Source organism: Ovis canadensis, chromosome 8 (assembly GCF_042477335.2).
Source record: "Ovis canadensis isolate MfBH-ARS-UI-01 breed Bighorn chromosome 8, ARS-UI_OviCan_v2, whole genome shotgun sequence".
NCBI lineage: Eukaryota > Metazoa > Chordata > Mammalia > Artiodactyla > Bovidae > Ovis > Ovis canadensis.
Window position 1 is genome coordinate 58,569,843 of NC_091252.1, and position 20,282 is coordinate 58,590,124.

The following is a 20,282-nucleotide window of genomic DNA, read 5'->3' on the forward strand; positions in this document are numbered from 1 at the left end:
ATAACACAAGTAAAGGACTCCCAGGAGTCCAGCTAAAAGCTAAAAAATCTCTGTAGCTAAACAGAGATTTCAGCTACTGTTCACCACAGGGAAGACAGAAGATCAAGTTCAGCTGAGATAAATGACTACTAAAATTAAAGACACTAGCACTTTTCAGAGGAATATAACAGAATCATATATCTTGAACGTTTACAATGTCCAAAGTGCAATTCAATATTTATCAAAGGAAATCTTGGAGGACAAATAAAAACAACTCCAAAACCAAATGAAAATTCTAAAACTGAAACTATAATACCTAAGGTAAAAAGATTCAACAGAAGAGGCAGTGAGCTTGAAGACAGATCAATAAATTATCCAGTTGCAAGAATAGAGGAAAAAATATTTTTAAAAATATCACTTACTAACCTATAGAATATCCCGAGTTCTCATATACTATATACCTGGAGTCCCAGAAGAAAAGAGACAACAGGGAGGAAAGTGATACTAGAGGATACTAGAAGGACAAAAATGGTAAATAACTGAGTAAATACAAAAGACTAATATTTCACCTAGTTGGTTTTAACTCCTCTTAGTTTATTTAAGACACATACAACAGGCTAAAATAAAAATTACAGCACTGTATCACCGGGTTCAAGACATCTTTAACATAAAAGGATGGAAGGAGGTCAAATGCAACTATATGTACAAGATTCTACATCTTACATAAAGATTCTTACCTTTTAATAACTAGACTATAAAACGTTAAAGATGTATATTGCAGTCCCTTGAGCAACCAATTATAAAAAGCACTGCAGAAAGGTATAACCAAAAAGCTAATTTGTAAATCAGAATGAAATTCTAAAATAAATTCAAATATTTGAAAAAGGCAAGAAAATCAGAAGAAAAAAAAACTGATGAGACACACTAAACTTTTAAAATGATAGGTTTAAATCCAATCACAGCAATAAAGGACATTATTATATTAACTGATAAAACTGGTATAAAGATGGTAGACTAAATAAAATTATAGCATTAGTATTAAATTTACTGAAATTGATGATTATGCTGTCTTTATGTAAGAAAACCAACTTTTGCTCATGAAACATACACTGAAGTATTTGGATGTAAGGACCATAATGTATACAACTGGTTATCAAATAGGTCAGGAAAAAACTGTGTGTATATATGTGTATAAATTAAAAAGTATATGCACAGTGTTAAAGCCACTGACACAGGTAAAAGGCTCCTTGCATGTTCTTACTCTTGCAATTTTTCTATAAGTCTGAAATTACAGATATAATAAAAGACAAGTACAAAAATGTTATAGGAATAAAAATGTTTGTGAAATCATGTTAACTAGTAAAAACAAAAATGTACACTGTGTATGTGACTATCAAACAATGTATGCATGTGGACAAAAACTTGCGAGAGCAATATACAGAAATGAAAACAGCTATTTCCAGCAAATGAGAATAACAAGTTAGTTTTGTCCTTCAAAATAAGAGTTAACAGTTGTGATACTAATGAATCTAAATGAAAAGTAAAGGTGGTCATTATATTATACTTTCCATTTTTTAATTGGTTTAGAATTTTTCAAAGAAAAAACATCGTAAGACAAATATATAGCAGCATAACAATTTGAGAAAACATCAGCAAAAATAATAACACAAAAAAACAAATAATGCTCTCCAGAGTGGTGATAACAGCCATATACATGTGAATCTATTCATGTCTACGGATATTATTTTTTAAAACATATTTTTCCTCATAGCTCAGTTGGTAAAGAATCTGCCTGCAATGCAGGAGACCTGGGGTCAATGAGATACCCTGGAGAAGGAAATGGCAAACTACTCCAGTATTCTTGCCCGGAGAATCCAATGGACACAGGAGTCTGGCAGGCTACAGTCCATGGGGTCCAAGAGTCAGACATGATTTAGCAACTAAACCACCTTCAAGCAAAAATGGAATTCTACTAGACATGTTTTACAACTGCCCTTTTCATTCTATAGCATTCATAATTCTGATCAATCAATATACAACTATATCCTCAAAAAATTTAATGAGATTGTCATAGCATAATTATAATTAAGACCAAAGAACTGAAACGTTATGTCAGGATTTGGAGGTTTAAAATCTGTATATTACTAAAAATATTTCCATTTTATGAGCTTATTTTACTATTAGGTCTTGGCTATCTCTTTCAAACTTATCATCTATTTGTGACTGTTAATTTTTCCCAAAACAACAATAAGCAAGTACCACTCCATTTACTGGAAATATCCATTTCAAGAGTAATAAGTATCTATCATATATATATATGATAAGTATATATATGGTAAATTGTGTATGTATATATATATAAACACATACACCTTATCAGTGAAAGCACCAAGTCCTAACCATTGGACCACCAAGGAATTTCCCTTGTTCACTCTTCAGTCACTCAGTCATGCCCGACTCTCTGTGACCCCATGGACTGCAGCACACCAGGCCTCCCTGTCCTTCACTGTCTCCCAGAGTTTGCTCAGACTCATGTCCATTGAGTCGATAATGCCATTCCAACCATCTCATCCTGTCGCCCACTTCTCCTCCAGCCCTCAATCTTTCCCAGCATCAGGGTCTTTTCCAATGAGTTGGCTCTTTGCATCAGGTGACCAAAGTATTGGAGCTTCAGGATCAAGTCCTTCCAAAGAATATTCAGGGTTGATTTTCTGTAGGATTGACTAGTTTGATCTCCTTGTTGTCCAAGGGACTCTCAAGAGTCTTCTAAAGCACCACATTTTGAAAGCATCAATTCTTCAGTGCTCAGCCTTCTTTATGGTCCAACTTTCACATCAGTACATGACTACTGGAAAAACCACAGCTTTGACTATTTGGACCTTGGTCGGGAAAGTGATGTCTCTGCTTTTTAATATACTGTCTAGGTTTGTCAGGCTTCCCAGGTGGCTTAATGGTAAAGAATCCACCTGCAAAGCAGGACAACCAGGAGCTATGTGGGTACGATTCCTGGGAGGAGGAAATGGCAACCCACTCCAGTATTCTTGTCTGGAGAATCCCACAGACAGAGGAGCCTGGTGGGCTACAGTCCATGGGGTTGCAAAGAGTTGAATACAACTGAAGCAACAGCATGCACGCACATCTAGATTTGTCATAGCTTTTCTTCCAAGAAACCAGTGTCTTTTAATTTCATGGTTGCAGTCACTATCCACAGTGATTTTGGCCTCCCAAAATAAGGTCTGTCACTATTTCCATTTTTTCCCCATCTGTTTGCATGAAGTGATGGGACTGGATACCATGATCTTCATTTTTGAGTGTTGAGTTTTAAGCCAGCTTTTTTTACTTATATTTTTTCCCTTATATTTTTTAATATGACAATAAAAAATAATTACTGCTTATACTGGCAAAGTTGTTAATTTTATTATATTTAAGAGGCCTGAAAGTATAAAATAAGAAAGTTCTCACTTACTAAGCACTTTCTATTTGCCAAGCACTTTATTGTATTCATTTACGTGTGGGGAGAAAAAGTTGATAATGACAGTGTTATCAATGAGAATAAATACATTACTTTATAATTAAATAAATTTAGAAAGATTTAAAATGAGCTCTTACCAGAAAAGACATCAAATAAACTTGTTCCATCACCATTGTCATCATCTGCTGCCATGATCCTATTTCTTTTTGATAGTCGCCATCTAAGGTATTAAATAGAAATATTCTCCACCGTTAAAATCAACCTCACAATTCAGAGACTAAACTTAGCTTTAAATTAAAAGATAACTTTCAAATTTGGACACAATGACAGAGTTCACTCTGCTGTTTTCTTTTTAATGTCTGGCATTTTCTAAAAGCTAAACGATAAAAAGTCTTAAACTTGCTGATATGGTTAACCCATATCACAAAGTAAATGATGCCAATTTTATAAAGTAGACAAAAATATAAATTAACTTTTATACTAAAATAAGCCAACTATCATACTGCTGCTAAGTCGCTTTAGTCGCGTCCGACTCTGTGCGACTCCATAGACGGCAGCCCACCGGGCTCCGCTGTCCCTGGGATTCTCCAGGCAAGAACACTGAAGTGGGTTGCCATTTCCTTCTCCAATGCATGAAAGTGGAAAGTGAAACTGAAGTCGCTCAGTTGCAACCCCATGGACTGCAGCTCACCAGGCTCCTCTGTCCATGGGATTTTCCAGGGAAGAGTACTGGAGTGGGGTGCCATTGCCTTCTCCCAACTATCATACTAAGTAAGTGCAAATATATGGTGAGTTCTGTGAGTCCTCTTAAAAAATCATCAAATCTGGGGGTAATCTTAGATATATGTGAGACTCTAGACATACGTGTTTTTACCAACAAGGGAGTAAGATGGGCAAATTGCAAAGAGTTTGATACTACACTAGGTTGGTAAAGGTGTGGGAAAAAAGTGACGTATATACTCTTCATGGGCTTCCCAGGGGGCTCGGTGGTAGAGTCTGCTTGCCAACAACACAAGAGATGTGGGTTTGATAACTGGGTTGGGAAGATTCCCTGGAGAAGGAAACAGCAACCCACTCCTAGATTCTTGCCTGGGAAATCCCATGGACAGAGGAGCCTGGCAGGCTACAGTCCATGGGGTTGCAAAAGAATCAGATACGACTTACTAACTAAACAATACTCACATATACTCTCATACATAGAGCGTATGCTGGTACAAACTCTAAGGAGGTAATCTGGCAACAGCTATCAAGTTTTTAAATGCAATTTAAACAATTTCACGTCTAGTAATTTGCTCTACAGACATATCAAGCACATGATTACAAAAAGGTATATACAGGAGTATTCGATAGAGCACGAGACTGGAAGCAATGTAAGAATCCAAAGCAGTTAAAAAAACATCTTATCTGACATTCACAAACTTATCTGATGCTCTCCATTCTGCCTGTAAGATACATGAATGTTGCCCACAGTCAATGAACTATGCCACTATGGCTATTTGGGGTTATTCAGGGTATCTGTGCCTGCATACCTCTGCTCTCACCAACTGAGATAACCTACCAACAACCAGGTGCCTCTATTATCAAATCCAATTATGTTTATCTCCTTATTTTTCTAAGTAAAAGTATGATTGCTGTTGTTTTAGTCACTAAGTCATGTCCGACTCTTTTCGACCCCATGCACTATAACCTGCCAGCCTCCTCTGTCCATGGAATGTCCCAGGCAAGAATACTACAGTGAGATTACTATTCAGCTATTTACCAGGGAAAACTAGGCTGAATGTTTTAGAGAGTCTAAAAGGTGAGGAGCAAGACAATTACAACTGCTGCCAAATCAAGTAAGGGTGACATAATCCAAAATACTGGAAGAGAAAATCTAGTCTGTACTCAGGTGGACTCAGAAGTATAGAATTTGTTACTCAAATGAAAATCCCAAGCAACATCTTCTGGGTGTACAAGGAAGTCAGAGCTCTAGTCACTGGATGTATACTCAAAGAAAATGTCATGATTCTACCACAAGAGATATAATTTGTATATTATGCCTTTAAATAAAATCAAGGTATATGTATATGTTTAAATAACTCTGTTATAGCCTGCACAATAATTACAAAAGGCAAAAATGGCATAATCACATTTGGCAAGTAACACATAACTCTTGATAAAGCAGCATCCAACTGATGGAGAAGAAACTCACAGGTTTCCTGGCAGTAACCTACTACTAGCTGCAAACTGAAGGAAGCATCACTCAACGGATCTTTTTTTTCCACAAAATGGTAACCAATTAATCTGATGACTTGGTTAAATAGATGAAATAGATCAAAGCCTTCACTGCATATCATTTCACAGTTTCAGTGTTTACTACTGGTAGTTATTACTCTAAAAAGAAAAAAAAAGATTCTACTTGTCTTGGTTATTTAAGATTGGCAAATACAAGAGATCCAAAAAATCCTGAGTTTTTGCCCTCACCTGTCTTAAACTTTTCTCCAATTGTTATGGGATCACTGTCTGCAAACCTTACTTTCTTGGCCCCTACCACCAAATAAAATATATATTTTTAATTACTTTTAAAATTTAAGAGAAAAGTGACTGCTAATTTATTAGTCACAGTAAATGTAGCACTAAGAGATCTTCAAAATTGTCTCTGAGAATTATTTATAATTGTTTCTGAGAATTTTTATATATATGTACATACACATAAAGTTTAAGGAATTGTGGGAATTATGATGCCTCTTTATTCCCTATCTACCCTTGTGTGATAACAGAGGTAGGCCTTGAAAATATTTCTTTGCTAACTAGCCTTATGTACAGTTTTGTCAGTAGAGAGGGCTGAAGGGACCCTGGAAAGGAAGGGGGTTTCTCTTCCTACTTTCAGTGTGTCTGGCTGGCCACGTTCCTACAGAGCCAGCGTTCCCCAGCTTTCAGCACCTACAGTACACAGCTTCTCCAGCACTAGGTTTCTGCAAGGGCACAATTTTTCTACATGCTTGCCTCCTATACATAAGGTTGCTATTACAATGGACTCCTGCAGGACATAGCTTTCTCTTAATAGGCTTATGGAGAGGGCAGCTTCTCCAATTCCTGGATCCCACAGCACCCAACAGCCAGCAGTATCTAGGGGCTTCCCTACGTACCTCCTCTGCTAGGTTCAAAGCACTGTCACCAGCAAGGCACTTAGCAATTTCTCCAGGGTCTTAGGGTCATCTTTAACTCTTTACTCCATTCAATTAGCCCGGGCCACACTCCTTCCAATGATGGGGAGATGGGTCTTCTCTGGATGATCTATCTCAGTCCTAAAGGTAGTGGCTGATCCTGTATCTGCTACTCCTTGTTTCTTAGGGTCATCTTTAACTCTTTACTAACCAATTCCAACTCGCTGTTAACAATTCTTTCTAATACGCTTTCTCTTTTAAAGCTACCATGTGGCGAGGTTTTAACACACTCTGCTAATCAAGCAGTTAAAAGAGATTTAAAGATACAACTCTGAACACAAAATTCACAGATCTGATCTGATGATTTTTATATTACCTACACTAAATTACTACACTTATGTTACTTCCAAGCACATTTATAAAAACGGACAACATATTGTAATAGTGAGTTTCAACAAATTCCACAGATATGCTTTTATTAATAAAATTTGAAATTAACAGTGCATTTTCAAATTTCCCAATTACTTTCAAAAACCACAAACATCGGGCAAAGAACAAATATTAATGGAAATTGGGAAATACACAGAACTAACCAACAATGAATATACTATAAAACATCTGTGGGGTACAATGAAAATAATACTTTTAGAGGAAAAGTTATAGCATGAAATAAATTTATAGGAAAATAAGACAAAATATTAATTAGGTCATCCAACTCAACAAAAAGAACAAAGTAAACTGAAAGAAACACATAAAAAACATAAATTAATGAAAAGAAACAATGCTCTAAAGACGAATAAAAATAAATACTAGCTCTGACGTATACCTGGCAAAACTAATAAAGAAAAAGAAAGAACAAACATTAAGAACAGAAAAGGAGTATGGCTTCACAAGGGCTTCCCCAGCGGTTCAGCAAAAAAGAACACGCCTGCCAATGTAGGAGCTGCAGGAGACTCGGGTTCGATCCCTGGGTCAGGAAGATCCCCTGGAGAAGGAAACAGCAACCCATTCCAGTATTCCTGCCAGGAAAATCCCATGGACGGAGGAGCCTGGCGGGCTACAGATGATGGGGTCCCAAAGAGCTGGCCACGACCGAGTGCCTGAGCACACACGCACAACAGTCTCACACACAGCAGAGATTAAATTATCAACAAAATGTATCTGAAAGTTCAATCAAACGGATGGCTTTTCAGAAAAACGTAACTTGTCAAAAAACTGACTAAAGAAGAAACAGAAAATACGAACACATTTTAAAATAATTCAATACAGTAGTTAATCTAGGATGATTAAATAATGATTAAATAGTTCAACACAATAATCTCATAAAGAAACTTGTAATTCTATCATACCTTCAAAGAAGAGATAAAATCTATTCCAGACAACAAATGGGGGTGGGGCGGAAAGGCTGAGAGACAAGATTTGTAAGGTTAGTACAGTCTAGACATCAAAACTGGGCAAAGACAGGACAAAATAGGAAAATTACAAGACAGGAAACTATAGGTCAATCTTTCTTATGAACACAGAAACAGTCTTTTAAAAGTATTAGCCAACTGCATCCAGCAAGACATTAAACAAAAAATAAAACCAAAAGTACACTAAGGACAAGTAAGATTTATCCCTCCAAATGGAAGATGGTATAGCATTAAAATCTCAATTAGTATAAGCACTGTCTTCTGGTTGATGAAGTTGCTTCCCACCAGGGTACAAATTAAAAGTTCCGATCTGTTATATATGTATATTGGAATTGAATGATATCATCAATGGGCGGTAGTGAGAGCCAGGTTTCTTGCTACTGAAGCAGAAGGTTACAGAAAAGCAAAAGAACATACTAAAAATGACCCCTGTGGTAATAGATTATAGCTGAAAACATCAGTAAAACACACATTTAACTCAACATAGATACAGATGATTAAATATAGAAATAATTATAGGTACATGTATATACATGAGTTAGCAGACACACATGTATTGATATTTCTTTGCTCCACCAGCGAAGGAGCAATAAGCACATATAATACCCATACCTTGGATTCTAATGCTCTTCTCTATTAACCTCAACCAGAGAATTCCCTGCAAACTTTCTTTTGCCATGTAAGGCAACATATTCATAGGTTCCTAAGATTAGACTATGTCGAAGCCTTTGACTGTGTGGATCACAAGAAACTGTGGAAAATTCTGAAAGAGATGGCAATACCAGACCACCTAACCTGCCTCTTGAGAAATCTGTATGCAGGTCAGGAAGCAACAGTTAGAACTGGACATGAAACAACACACTGGTTCCAAATAGGAAAAAGAGTACGTCAAGGCTGTATATTGTCACCCTGCTTATTTAACACATATGCTGAGTACATCATGAGAAACGCTGGACTGGAAGAAACACAAGCTGGAATCAAGATTGCCAGAAAAAATATCAATAACCTCAGATATGCAGATGACACCACCTTTATGGCAGAAAGTCAAGAAGAACTAAAGAGCCTCTTGATGGAAGTGAAAGAGGAGAGTGAAAAAGTTGGCTTAAAGCTCAACATTCAGAAAACGAAGATCATGGCATCTGGTCCCATCACTTCATGGGAAATAGATGGGGAAACAGTGTCAGACTCTATTTTTTTGGGCTCCAAGATCACTGCAGATGGGTGATTGTAGCCATGAAATTAAAAGACGCTTACTCCTTGGAAAAAAAGTTATGACCAACCTAGATGGTATATTCAAAAGCAGAGACACTACTTTGCCGACTACGGTCCGTCTAGTCAAGGCTATGGTTTTTCCGGTAGTCATGTATGGATGTGAGAGTTGGACTGTGAAGAAGGCTGAGTGCTGAAGAATTGATGTTTTTGAACTGTGGTGTTGGAGAAGACTCTTGAGAGTCCCTTGGACTGCAAGGAGATCCAACCAGTCCATTCTGAAGGAGATCAGCCCTGGGATTTCTTTGGAAGGAATGATGCTAAAGCTGAAACTCCAGTACTTTGGCCACCTCATGGGAAGAGCTGACTCATTGGGAAAGACTTTGATGCTGGGAGTAATTAGGGGCAGGAGGGGAAGGGGACGACAGAGGATGAGATGGCTGGATGGCATCACTGACTTGATGGATGTGAATCTGAGTGAACTGCAGGAGTTGGTGATGGACAGGGAGGCCTGGCGTGCTGCAATTCATGGGGTCACAAAGAGTCGGACACGACTAAGCAACTGAACTGAACTGAAGATTAGAACATGGACATAATGGTGAATCCATTACTTGGCCTAACACACTGAGACTGATGTTTAAATTGTAGCTTGTTTTAATTAACTTAAGAGTTAAAGAGGGGGTTCCCTGGTGGTCCAGTGCTTAGGACTCCACACTTCCATTGCAGGGGCCACGGGGGCTCAATCCCTAGTTGGGGAACTAAGATCCCTCAAGCTTTGTAGCATGGCCAAGGGAAAAAAAAAAAAGTTAAATGGCCATATGTGGCTAGAGGTTGCTGTACTGGACAGCAGTTAGAGAGAATATGAGCAACCTGAAAGCAGAGATCAAGTTTTAGACATCTCTATATTCTCAGCACTTAATACATAAATATGAAAATAAAGGTGTGCTGAATAAACAAGGAAATCAACCAAAAGACCCTTAACTAAAGCTCATGGTTTATACACTGGCTCTCACTCAAAAGACTACTTAGTCTTATTTATCACGAAAAGCTCACAGGGAAGACTTCACAGAGCTGTAGTTACAATTTAATAACACATAACTAGTTCTAAATGCTATTGGGCTCTTGTAAAAATGTAACTGAATATTCTCCTAAGGTGACAAGCTTCTGGACATCAGAGTCTTCTTTTCTACAACTGCAAAGCAAAGCCTGGATTCAACATTTGATGGGCAAACACAAAGAAGTTGGGATAGAGAGCAAGAGCTGCTACAAAAAACAGGGATACCAAATCAGACTCCTCTGCTGCTCCTTCAGTGCCTGAAAACTAGGAACTGTCTGTACTAAAATACAAACCAAGAGTCAGCAATAAGATGCTAAAGTTAATAAATACATTCATGTAAGTCCAAGCTCACCAAGTCCAAAACCAAACCAAAAAAACACCCAAAGCTTTCCATGAACATCTGTCACCTCCTGATATCGCTGTTTCTTTGAGTAGCATCCCTACTGATGCTTCTCCCTTTTTCTTTATTCTTGCTAAAGAAATTTGTTTCAGCCTCTACTATAGCTACCTAGTTATCTTCACTCTCCAAACACATGCTACCCACAATTGTTGAGTTAGTTCTTCCAAAGCAGTCCTGTTCATCTCACTTCCTCCTCAAAAACTTTGTATTACTGCCCAACACCTACTGAATAAAATCAACACAGACACTGGCACCTACACTTCTGACCCTCTCACTCACTACCCCAAGATTTCCAAAATCCCAGGGTTCAGTGAAACTGGATTCCTGCATGCACACACACTTCCTGACAACATCTATCAATAAGTTCACAAGCAAGCCTGGGTTTGAATACCCACACACAGAACAGAATGTGAGAACTGAGGTTTTAGAAAGTCTGGTGAAACACCTGGACTTCTTCAACCATAGAATGAGGGAACCACTAAAAGCTTTTAAGGCCAAGAAATATAATGATCAAATCTGCATTTCAAAGAAAAAAATCTGCATTTCAGACATTCAACTCTAGCAAGAAGAGTATTGAAAATATTAGTAGCGAGGCAGATAGCAAAGGCTATTATACCATACAGGAGACAATGAGGGGTGCCTAAGTTATTAACTGGAGAAGGAAATGGCAACCCACACCAGTGTTCTTGCCTGGAGAATCCCAGGGACGGGGGAGCCTGGTGGGATGCCGTCTATGGGGTCGCACAGAGTCGGACACAACTGAAGCGACTTAGCAGCAAGTTATTAATGGTGGAAATAAAGATTAGAAGCAGATCTCAGAGATTTCAGGGACAGAATAAAAAAGATTTAAGGAAAAAATGTATTGATGTATTGGGCTTCCCAGATGAAGCTGGTGGTAAAGATCCCTGCCTGCCAATGCAGGAGACATAAGAGATACAGGTTCAATTCCTGGGTCAGGAAGATCCCCTGGAGTAGGAAATGGCAACCCACTCCAGTATTCTTGCCTGGAGAGTCCCATGGACAGAAGAGCCTGGAGGGCTACAGTCCACAGGGTCCCAGAGAGTCGGACACAACTGAAGCAACTTAGTGCGCACTCACCTATTCAAGTACCCAATACTGCCCATTTCAAAACCACAACCTGGGTTGTCTTTTCAAAATGCAAATATTATCATGTTCCCTCCTTTGTTTAAAACTCTTCAGTGCTTCCAGCTGATCCTAGGTTAGACAGTTTTGCTTACACAGCCCTGAGTAAACCAGCCTCTGCCCACTCCTCCAAGTGTTGTGTGCTGTGTGCTCAGTCGCTTCAGCCATGTCTGACTCTGTGCAACCCTATGGACTGCAGCCTGCCAGGCTTCCCTGTCCATAGGATTCCCCAGGCAAGAATACTGGAGTAGGTTGCCATTCCCTTCTCCAGGATATCTTTCTGACCCAGAGATTGAACCAGGGTCTCCTGCACTGCAGGCAGATTCTTTACCACTGAGCCACTGGGGAAGCTGCAGTGTTAGTCTGCATCATTCTTCCCCGCTCTCCAGGAGTCTCTGCTCTGATCATAAGGGCCTTCCTTCAGCTCCTAGAACACAGTCTGTTCGTACCACCACAGGGCCTCAGCAGGGAGTGCTCTTTTCTCACTGCCCTTCTTCACTCAATTCCTCTTGATACTGTGACTTAAGCGCTTCCCCAGTGGCTCGGCAGTAAAGAATCCACCTGCAATGCAAGAGATGTAGGAGACTCCTGACAGCCTACAATCCACGAGGTGGCAAAGAGTCAGACATGACTCAACCCAACCCAGGGATTGAACCTGGGTCTCCTGCATTGCAGGCAGATCTTCACTGTCGAAATCATCAGGGAAGCCCCTGTTAAATTTAACCATCTGTAAAATATTCTTATAACACTGTGTCCTTTCTCTATATGGCCTCTTTTCAGTTTATGATTACATTTTTGTGGGATTCCTAGAGAAATATCTGTCTCATCCACTAGACTATATGCTTCACCAAGACCAGGCACTGGTCTGTTCTGTTTACCATTGTACCCCCAGCTCTCAGCATAGAGCCTGACAAGTTGGTAGGTAATAAAAAAAATATTTGCTGAAATAATCAAAATCCCAATTTGCAAAAGACAAGTCTTCAATTCCTAGCTTCAATAACAAGGTAGTCATGCTTTTAACTGAAATGGAGACATTTTAACTGAAAGAAGACATGTTGAATTATCTGTAGGACATTCAGGACAAGATGTCTAAACAGTATATAGCACAGAAGACAAGACATAATCGCTACTATTTAGAAACGCTGGGCTGGAGGAAGCACAAGCTGGAATCAAGATTGCCGGGAGAAATAGCAATAACCTCAGATATGCAGATGACACCACCCTTATGGCAGAAAGTGAAGAACTAAGGACCCTCTTGATGGAGGCGAGAGTGAAAAAGCTGGCTTAAAGCTCAACATTCAGAAAACGAAGATCATGGCATCTGGACCCATCACTTTATGGCAAATAGATGGGGAAACACTGGAAAAAGTGGCTGACTTTATTTTTTTGTGCTCCAAAATCATTGCAGATGGTGAATGCAGCCATGAAATTAAAAGACGCTTACTCCTTGGAAGGAAAGTTATGACCAACTTAGACAGCATATTAAAAAGAAGAGACATTACTTTGTCAACAAAGGTCTGTCTAGTCAAGGCTATGGTTTTTCCAATAGTCATGTATGGATGTGAGAGTTGGACTATAAAGAAAGCTGAAAGCTGAAGAATTGATGCTTTTGAACTGTGGTGTTGGAGAAGACTCTTGAGAGCCCCTTGGACTGCAAGGAGATCCAACCAGTTCATCCTGAAGGAGATCAGTCCTGGGTGTTCCTTGGAAGGACTGATGTTGAAGCTGAAACTCCAATACTTTGGCCACCTGATGCGAAGAGCTGACTCATTTGAAAAGACCCTGATGCTGGGAAAGATTGAGGGCAGGAAGAGAAGGGGATGACACAGGATGAGATGGCTGGATGGCATCACCAACTCAATGGACATGGGTTTTTGGGTAGATTCAATCCAAGTCACAGTTGGTAGACAGGGAAGCCTGGCATGCTGCAGTTCATGGGGTCGCAAAGAGTCAGACACAACTGAGCTGAACTGAACTGAACAATAGCCAAGATTAGAAAATATTCAAATGTCCATTGACAAGTGAGTGGATAAAAAAGATGTGGTATACATACACAGTGGAATACTACTCCATAAAAAAAAATGAAATATTGCTATCTTCAGCACCATGGCTAGACCAAGAGATTGTTATATTGAGTGAAGTCAGAAAGAGTAAGACAAATACCATATGAGATCATTTCCATATGGAATCTTAAATATGACACAAATGAACTTATTCACAAAACAGAAAGATTCACAGACACAGAAAACAAGTTTATAGTTATCAAAGGGGAAAAGGAGTAGGGGGAAGGGATAAATGAGGAGTTTGGGTTAGCAGATACAAACTACTATATAGGAAATAGATAAACCATAAGGTCCTATAGCACAGCAAACTATATTCAATACCTTGTAATGAACCATAATGAAAAAACAACATGATAAAGAATATATAGAGTAAAAGAATATACAAAACTGAATCACTTTGCTGTATACCAGAAACTAACACCACATTGTAAAGCAACTATACTTCATCAATTAAAAAGACATAACCACTATAGCTGAGATCACCCTTGAAGTTACAAAGACCAGTGATTCTCTTGAAAAGGAAGACAGGAAACAGAAGACAAGGAATTATGTATCAGTATCTCTTGGGAAAAAGGATTTTTCACATTTGCTCTCATCTTTCTCCAAATGAGTGCTTCAATATACAAAGATAATTGTTGCTGATAGGAGAGTTGCACCAAAGTGTAGAGGCAAACTTTTTAAAGCTGAGAACCATGATGATGAAAGAAAAGCATTGCAGGCTCACTCATAATCTTTTGAGGAACAATCCCAATGAATTCAGATGTGAAGGCAAAGCAGATGAGAGAAGGATCACCTAGCCTTTTGTGATAGGATGTCTTTAAGAGACAGTTTGAAGGAGGTTTCCTTTAAGAAAAAAAAAATCAAGGGAATGAAATAAACATTTGTAGAGAAAAACAAAAATATCTGTAGACAAAGAGTCAGGGGAGAGGGAAAGGGTATTTTTAGGCTCACAGCAAAGGCTTAACCTAATACAGCAAGATCCCTAAAATGATGTAAGGGGCAAAGAGAACAAACACCACATACTGTACCCTATGTGCCAGCCACTGACCTAAATGCTCTTAATAATTTATCTTAAATCCTCCCAAAGTCCTACGAGGTACAGACTATTATTTTCCCCAATTTACAGATGCAGAAATAGATAAGAGAAACTTGCCTTAAGGTCCAACAGCTGGTAAAGGGAGACCTGGGATTAGAACTCAGCTGTCTCTAACGCCAGATGACAAAAAGAATATTCATTAGAGAGAAGAATATATTAAAAAAATTTTTTTAATGAGTGATCTCTTGCAAAATGGCAAGAAACACTACGACTAATTGGGGTAGGGGGAGTCTTCCCCTGAAGGCCTCTGTCCCCCCGCCAATCAAAAGAGCCCTGAGTGAGATGGGGGAGGAGCCTTCAAGACAGGAGGTTAGGAGCCGGAGCTGTTAGGAATGGGAAAGAGCAGGGAAGAATCAGAATCAATGGCAAGTTGATGTCTGAAGTGCAAATCTTGAGACTCTACGAATTATACATTCACATCTGATTTAGGGTCTACTCTGTGTTAGGAAAAGATTCTCATACCTGTAGAGATTAAGGTAAACAACTTCTCTGGGTATAACAGTGGCCGAAACAAACTACATCCAATGATCACCAGACACAGGAAAGACCCATTCCTCCAGAGAATCGCATCCGAACGAGTACATTCCAAGGAGAGAGAGGTTTGGGTAGGAAGGGGGGAGGGGAAAGAAGAATGGTCGAAAGGACAATTTCAAGGAGAGATAGGTTTTGGAGGGGAGGGGCAGGAAGAGTGGTCGAAAGGACAATTCCTACCTGCGCTAGTCCTCGCCCCCGCCCCTTCCCGAATTCTCTCGAAGGACCACAGAGGGATCTGGAGTGAAAGCCCAGAAGCTGCATCCAAGGAACGCGGCTTCCTGGGGGCCCCGGACATTAGACGCACGCCAACCCCCACCGATTCCGCTGCTCCCTTCAACTCCCTGGCTCTCCGAACGCAGTCAGCCTCCGCTAAGGGGACTTCCGCGCCATGCAAACTCTTCCCAGAAGCTCCGCGCACACCGGACCCCCACAAGAACTTACCCGCCCCGCCTGGCCCAAAGCAGGCTGGGATCCTCTTTGGACTCTCTGGTCTCCCTGGCATCTCCACCAATGCCAGCTCGCTATTAGCACCCGGAGGCGGGACTAAGCGCCCACGGCCAATCGGATCGGACGCAAAGCACGTCTCCGGCGCACATTAATAGTTCCCGCCTTTGGGAGGGATTAAAAAAAACAAGGTTGGCGCCAAACTCGCGTTTGAGGCAAAGGGGCGGGGCCTGCCCTGGCGGGGGAGAAGGGGCGGGGCTTCGGTACGGAAGGGGCAGAACCTTGTCTGAGGTAGGGCTGCGTCTGGGAGCTCTTTAATGAAAGGGAAAAACAATCGCTGAGAAGGCACTGTCATTTACTTAGTTCTTTGTTCTGTTAATTCGACTAATTTATTTAGTTGTTTGTTCAATTAATTCGACTGATTGCCAACCGCGTGCTAAACAGGTGCTGGGCGCTGAAGTGGTGACGACGAGTAAGCCCTGTTGTGCACTGCCCTCAGACACCTGACTGAAGGATAAACAGTTTACCCCGGGGAGTTGGTATCGAGGGCATACCAGTCAAGTGGGATGGGAGAGAGAGGAGTGCTTTTTAGAGTCAGGCTACCAGGATTGTCTCTTAGAACTTGCGGGCATCCGAGGCACCTGTGGGATCTAACCCCCAGAGGCTGGCCCTGCGCCATTGACCGGTGGGGAAATAAAGCCAGCTTCCACGCTACCTCATTTAGAGATAGGAGCTTGATCCCGAGTCCTTTCCTCCTGTTCGTCCATTTTGACAACTTGCGAATAAAGCTTTTCAAAAAGTCCTCATTTGGGTGAAAATGTTTTGGAAGAATACTGGTTTCCTAGATTCTCCCCCAACCACCGTCTCTTCTGAAGAGGAGTTAGCCAGGTAGCTTTCCAGGTAGTGGAAACTGGGAGGGTAGAGGGGGTGCAATCGCAAGGCATATGTCGTTGCTGGAGCATGAAGGGTGAGGTGAGGCTGGAGAGAGAGGCTTGGGTCAGACCGTGAAGCCCCATAAGAACTTGTTGAAGAGCTTGGAATTTACTTTTAAAGATGAGGCATGGGTGGGCCACCAAAGGTTTTTAAGCTTGGGGTGCTGGTGATCTGATTTACATTCAGTAAGCTCTATTGGCCTTGAGAAGGATTTTGAGATGCTGTTGCAGTGATCCAGAGAAGATGAGGCAGATGGAAGGTAGCCTAGGGAATAGATTTAGACTATTTAGGACATGAAAGTGATAAAACAGCAACTGATTGAATACTGGTTTTCAACATGAGTACTTGATGGCAGTCATCAAAAAACAAAAAATTACTGAGAACACAGCATGCTGCTGCTGCTGCTGCTGCTACTGCTAAATCGCTTCAGTCATGTCCGACTCTGTGCGACCCCATAGACAGCAGCCCACCTGGCTCCGCCGTCCCTGGGATTCTCCAGGCAAGAATGCTGGAGTAGGTTGCCATTTCCTTCTCCAATGCATGAAAGTGAAACGTGAAAGTGAAGTCGCTCAGTCGCGACCCCATGGACTGCAGCCCACCAGGCTCCTCCATCCATGCGATTTTCCAGGCAAGAGTACTGGAGTGGGTTGCCATTGCCTTCTCTGGAGAACACAGCATATGTGCCTCAAAAATAAAGGCTTCCAGCAAAGTTATCTTCCAGAAAAGAATAACCTTATAATTTAAGCCTTCCAAAGTCTCTCATTGTTACTGGTACTCTCTTAAATACTTTACAGTGAACAGAAAGTAGTATTCGGATTAAAAATATTGCTTGGGGAATTCCCTGGTGGTCCAGTGTTTAGAATTCTGTGCTTTCACTGCTATGGCTTGAGTTTATTCCCTGGTCATTGAAGGAACTAAGATCTTGCAACTAAGATTCTGCAAGCCCTGGCAAGGAAGGTGGGGTTGGGAGGTGGGAACTACCTGTAAAAATATTTGCTTCAAAAGACCTCATTGCCAATTTGGTAAACTTACAGAAGCCAGCTGAAGGAATCAATATTTTTCTTAGGGAAATGGAGTAGTGTAAAACAGTTACATCCTTTATGGAGTCTGGACTCACAATTGCAAATCTTGCTAAAGTAAAAGCAATTTCTGAAGAAGATGTTTATGTAACTAGGAGATACAATGTTAAGGGGGATAAAAGTACAATGAAAGAATTAGAAAAAGAATATACATATATTTTGCTTGTTTTCATATAGCAACACTTGAAGGATAAATTAGAACCTTATAAAAAACATACCATATGGAACCGGAAGCCACCATTTAAGTATTTTTACTTAAATAAAAAATTATTTCCACATAAAAATATTAAATGGTGTCTTCAGGTACTGTATGGTACCTTTTTTTTTATTAGGTTCTAATTAATCCTTCAAGTGTTGCTATGTAAAAACCAAGTAAAATATATGTATATTCTTTTTCTAATTCTTTCATTGTACTTTTATCGCCCTTTATCTCCTAGTTACATAAACATCTTCTTCAGAAATTGCTTTTACTTTAGAAAGATTTGCAATTGTGAGTTCAGACTCCATAAAGGATGTAACTGTTATGCATGGTTTTTCTTCCTTTTTTAAAATTACAGTTTCATTGAGATAAAATTCACATACCATATATTTTAGCTATTTAAAGTGTTAAGTTTGCCTTTTTATAAACTTTTAAACTATAGAAGAGTTTCATATATTAAAAGATTGAGTTAAATCAGGAAGAAAAAACATTTACATGGAAAATAAATCTAAATAATGAAACTGTGTAAACAAAAGAAATATAACCACATAGACAATTATTTCAAGTGACATATGACTACGGTGCTCTGACTGTATATCATGAGTGGGATATATTTCTAAGGACAAAAAGAACTGCAAAGAAATCTTATAACTCAAGCAGCAGTTTTATTGTTAGTATTAATGTTGTCATTTTGAAACTATTTTTCTATCTTGTGGAAGAAATATGTAATATTTTAATATTTTTAGGAATTAAGATATTTATTGAAAGAGAAAAGAGATCCAAGGATAAAATAAAAAACATTAGGGGAGAAAACTTACACTATTTTACACGAATTGGAAATGTCAGCATGAGCTCTTGATTTTTTAAAATACATATTCCTTATTTCTGTTCCTTAAAGGGTTTGGAAGCAATGATACCTCGATTGCAATATGTCATGAACACACTTAAGACTCAAACTCCTTGTAGTCTGGACAGGTCAGCACCAAAGGGCAGAGAGGAGGATGAAGAAGGAGAGAAGGAGGGGGAATCTATCTAAAGGAACAAGTGCAAGATACTCAGTATCCTAAATGTGGGTAAGAGGCTAGGCTTAACAATTCCAGTGTTAGTATTATAAAAATTCTGTTACTCAAATAATTCAAATGAAAGTGCTCTGGAAAATTCTGTTAGAAATCTCAAAAAGTGCATCAGCTGTGGTAAATAGAGATGACTGGAAATTACTTGCCACTCCTCCATTGAGAAATGAAGTCTAATTTCCAGTCCCTTGAATCTGGGCTGGCTTTAGCGACTTGCTTGACCATATGATGCAAGGACAGGGATGTTTTAGGACTTCTAAGACCTTGCAGTTTCTATCCAGGCTTTTTGGAGATCTCTCTCTTCTCGACCTCAAATGGTCATGTAAGCATTCCAGCTTAAAGTTCCAGCTGAGCTCAGCCTTCCAGCCATCCCTGCCAAGATACAAGATGTGTGAGTGAACCTATCTTGGACCCACCAGATTAGGCCATTGACTAACTCAATACAACTGAATGCCCTCAGTCAATATCCCATGGAAGACAAGAATTGCCAGCAGAGCCCTGCTCAAATTCCTGAACCTCCCTATTTTAAAGTATTGGTGGCGCTAGTGATTGGTAAAAAACCTGCCTTCCCATGCAGAAGACATGCGTTTAGTCCTTGGCTTGGGAAGATCTACTGAAGGAGGGCATGGCAACCCACTCCAGTATTCTTGCTTGGAGAATCCCATGGACAGAGGAGTCTGGCAGGCTACAGTCCATAGGGCTGCAAAGAGTCGAACATGACTGACGTGACTTAGCACACACACACATAAAATAGTTGGTGTTTTAAGTCAGTATAATTTAATAATTTGTTACAAATAGTTAGATTACTGGAACAATTATGGCAATGACAGAATAAAACTGCAGAGTTTTATTAAAATTGTTACATGAAATATGAGAATGGAAGGCCAGAGAAAGACTTTGATGAATTTAAATTAGTAATTGCTCCCATTTATAGCATATAGTTAAACTCCTTTCAGTATTTTAAACCCCATTTAAATGTAATGCATTTCATCTGTTTTTTAAACACTTCATACTTGTAGGACAAACACAAAAACTGATAAGTA

General features: G+C 39.7%; 1 protein-coding gene across 2 annotated transcripts in view; it reads right to left on the reverse strand.

Moving 5' to 3' along the window:
* The window catches only part of CASP8AP2 (caspase 8 associated protein 2), a 32,938-nt gene extending 16,874 nt beyond the window's left edge, over positions 1–16,064 (reverse strand). Inside the window, exons 1-2 of one of the 2 annotated variants that reach the window (XM_069598270.1) lie at positions 15,953–16,064; positions 3,589–3,671 (exon numbers count right to left, since the gene is read on the reverse strand). In XM_069598270.1, the coding sequence (XP_069454371.1) occupies positions 3,589–3,643 (55 nt within the window). In that variant the 5' untranslated portion in view covers positions 3,644–3,671; positions 15,953–16,064. Of the gene's footprint in view, positions 1–3,588; positions 3,672–15,688 lie in introns of both variants that reach the window. The other variant, XM_069598272.1, reaches the window with a different exon arrangement.
* Between the last annotated feature and the right edge of the window lie 4,218 nt (positions 16,065–20,282).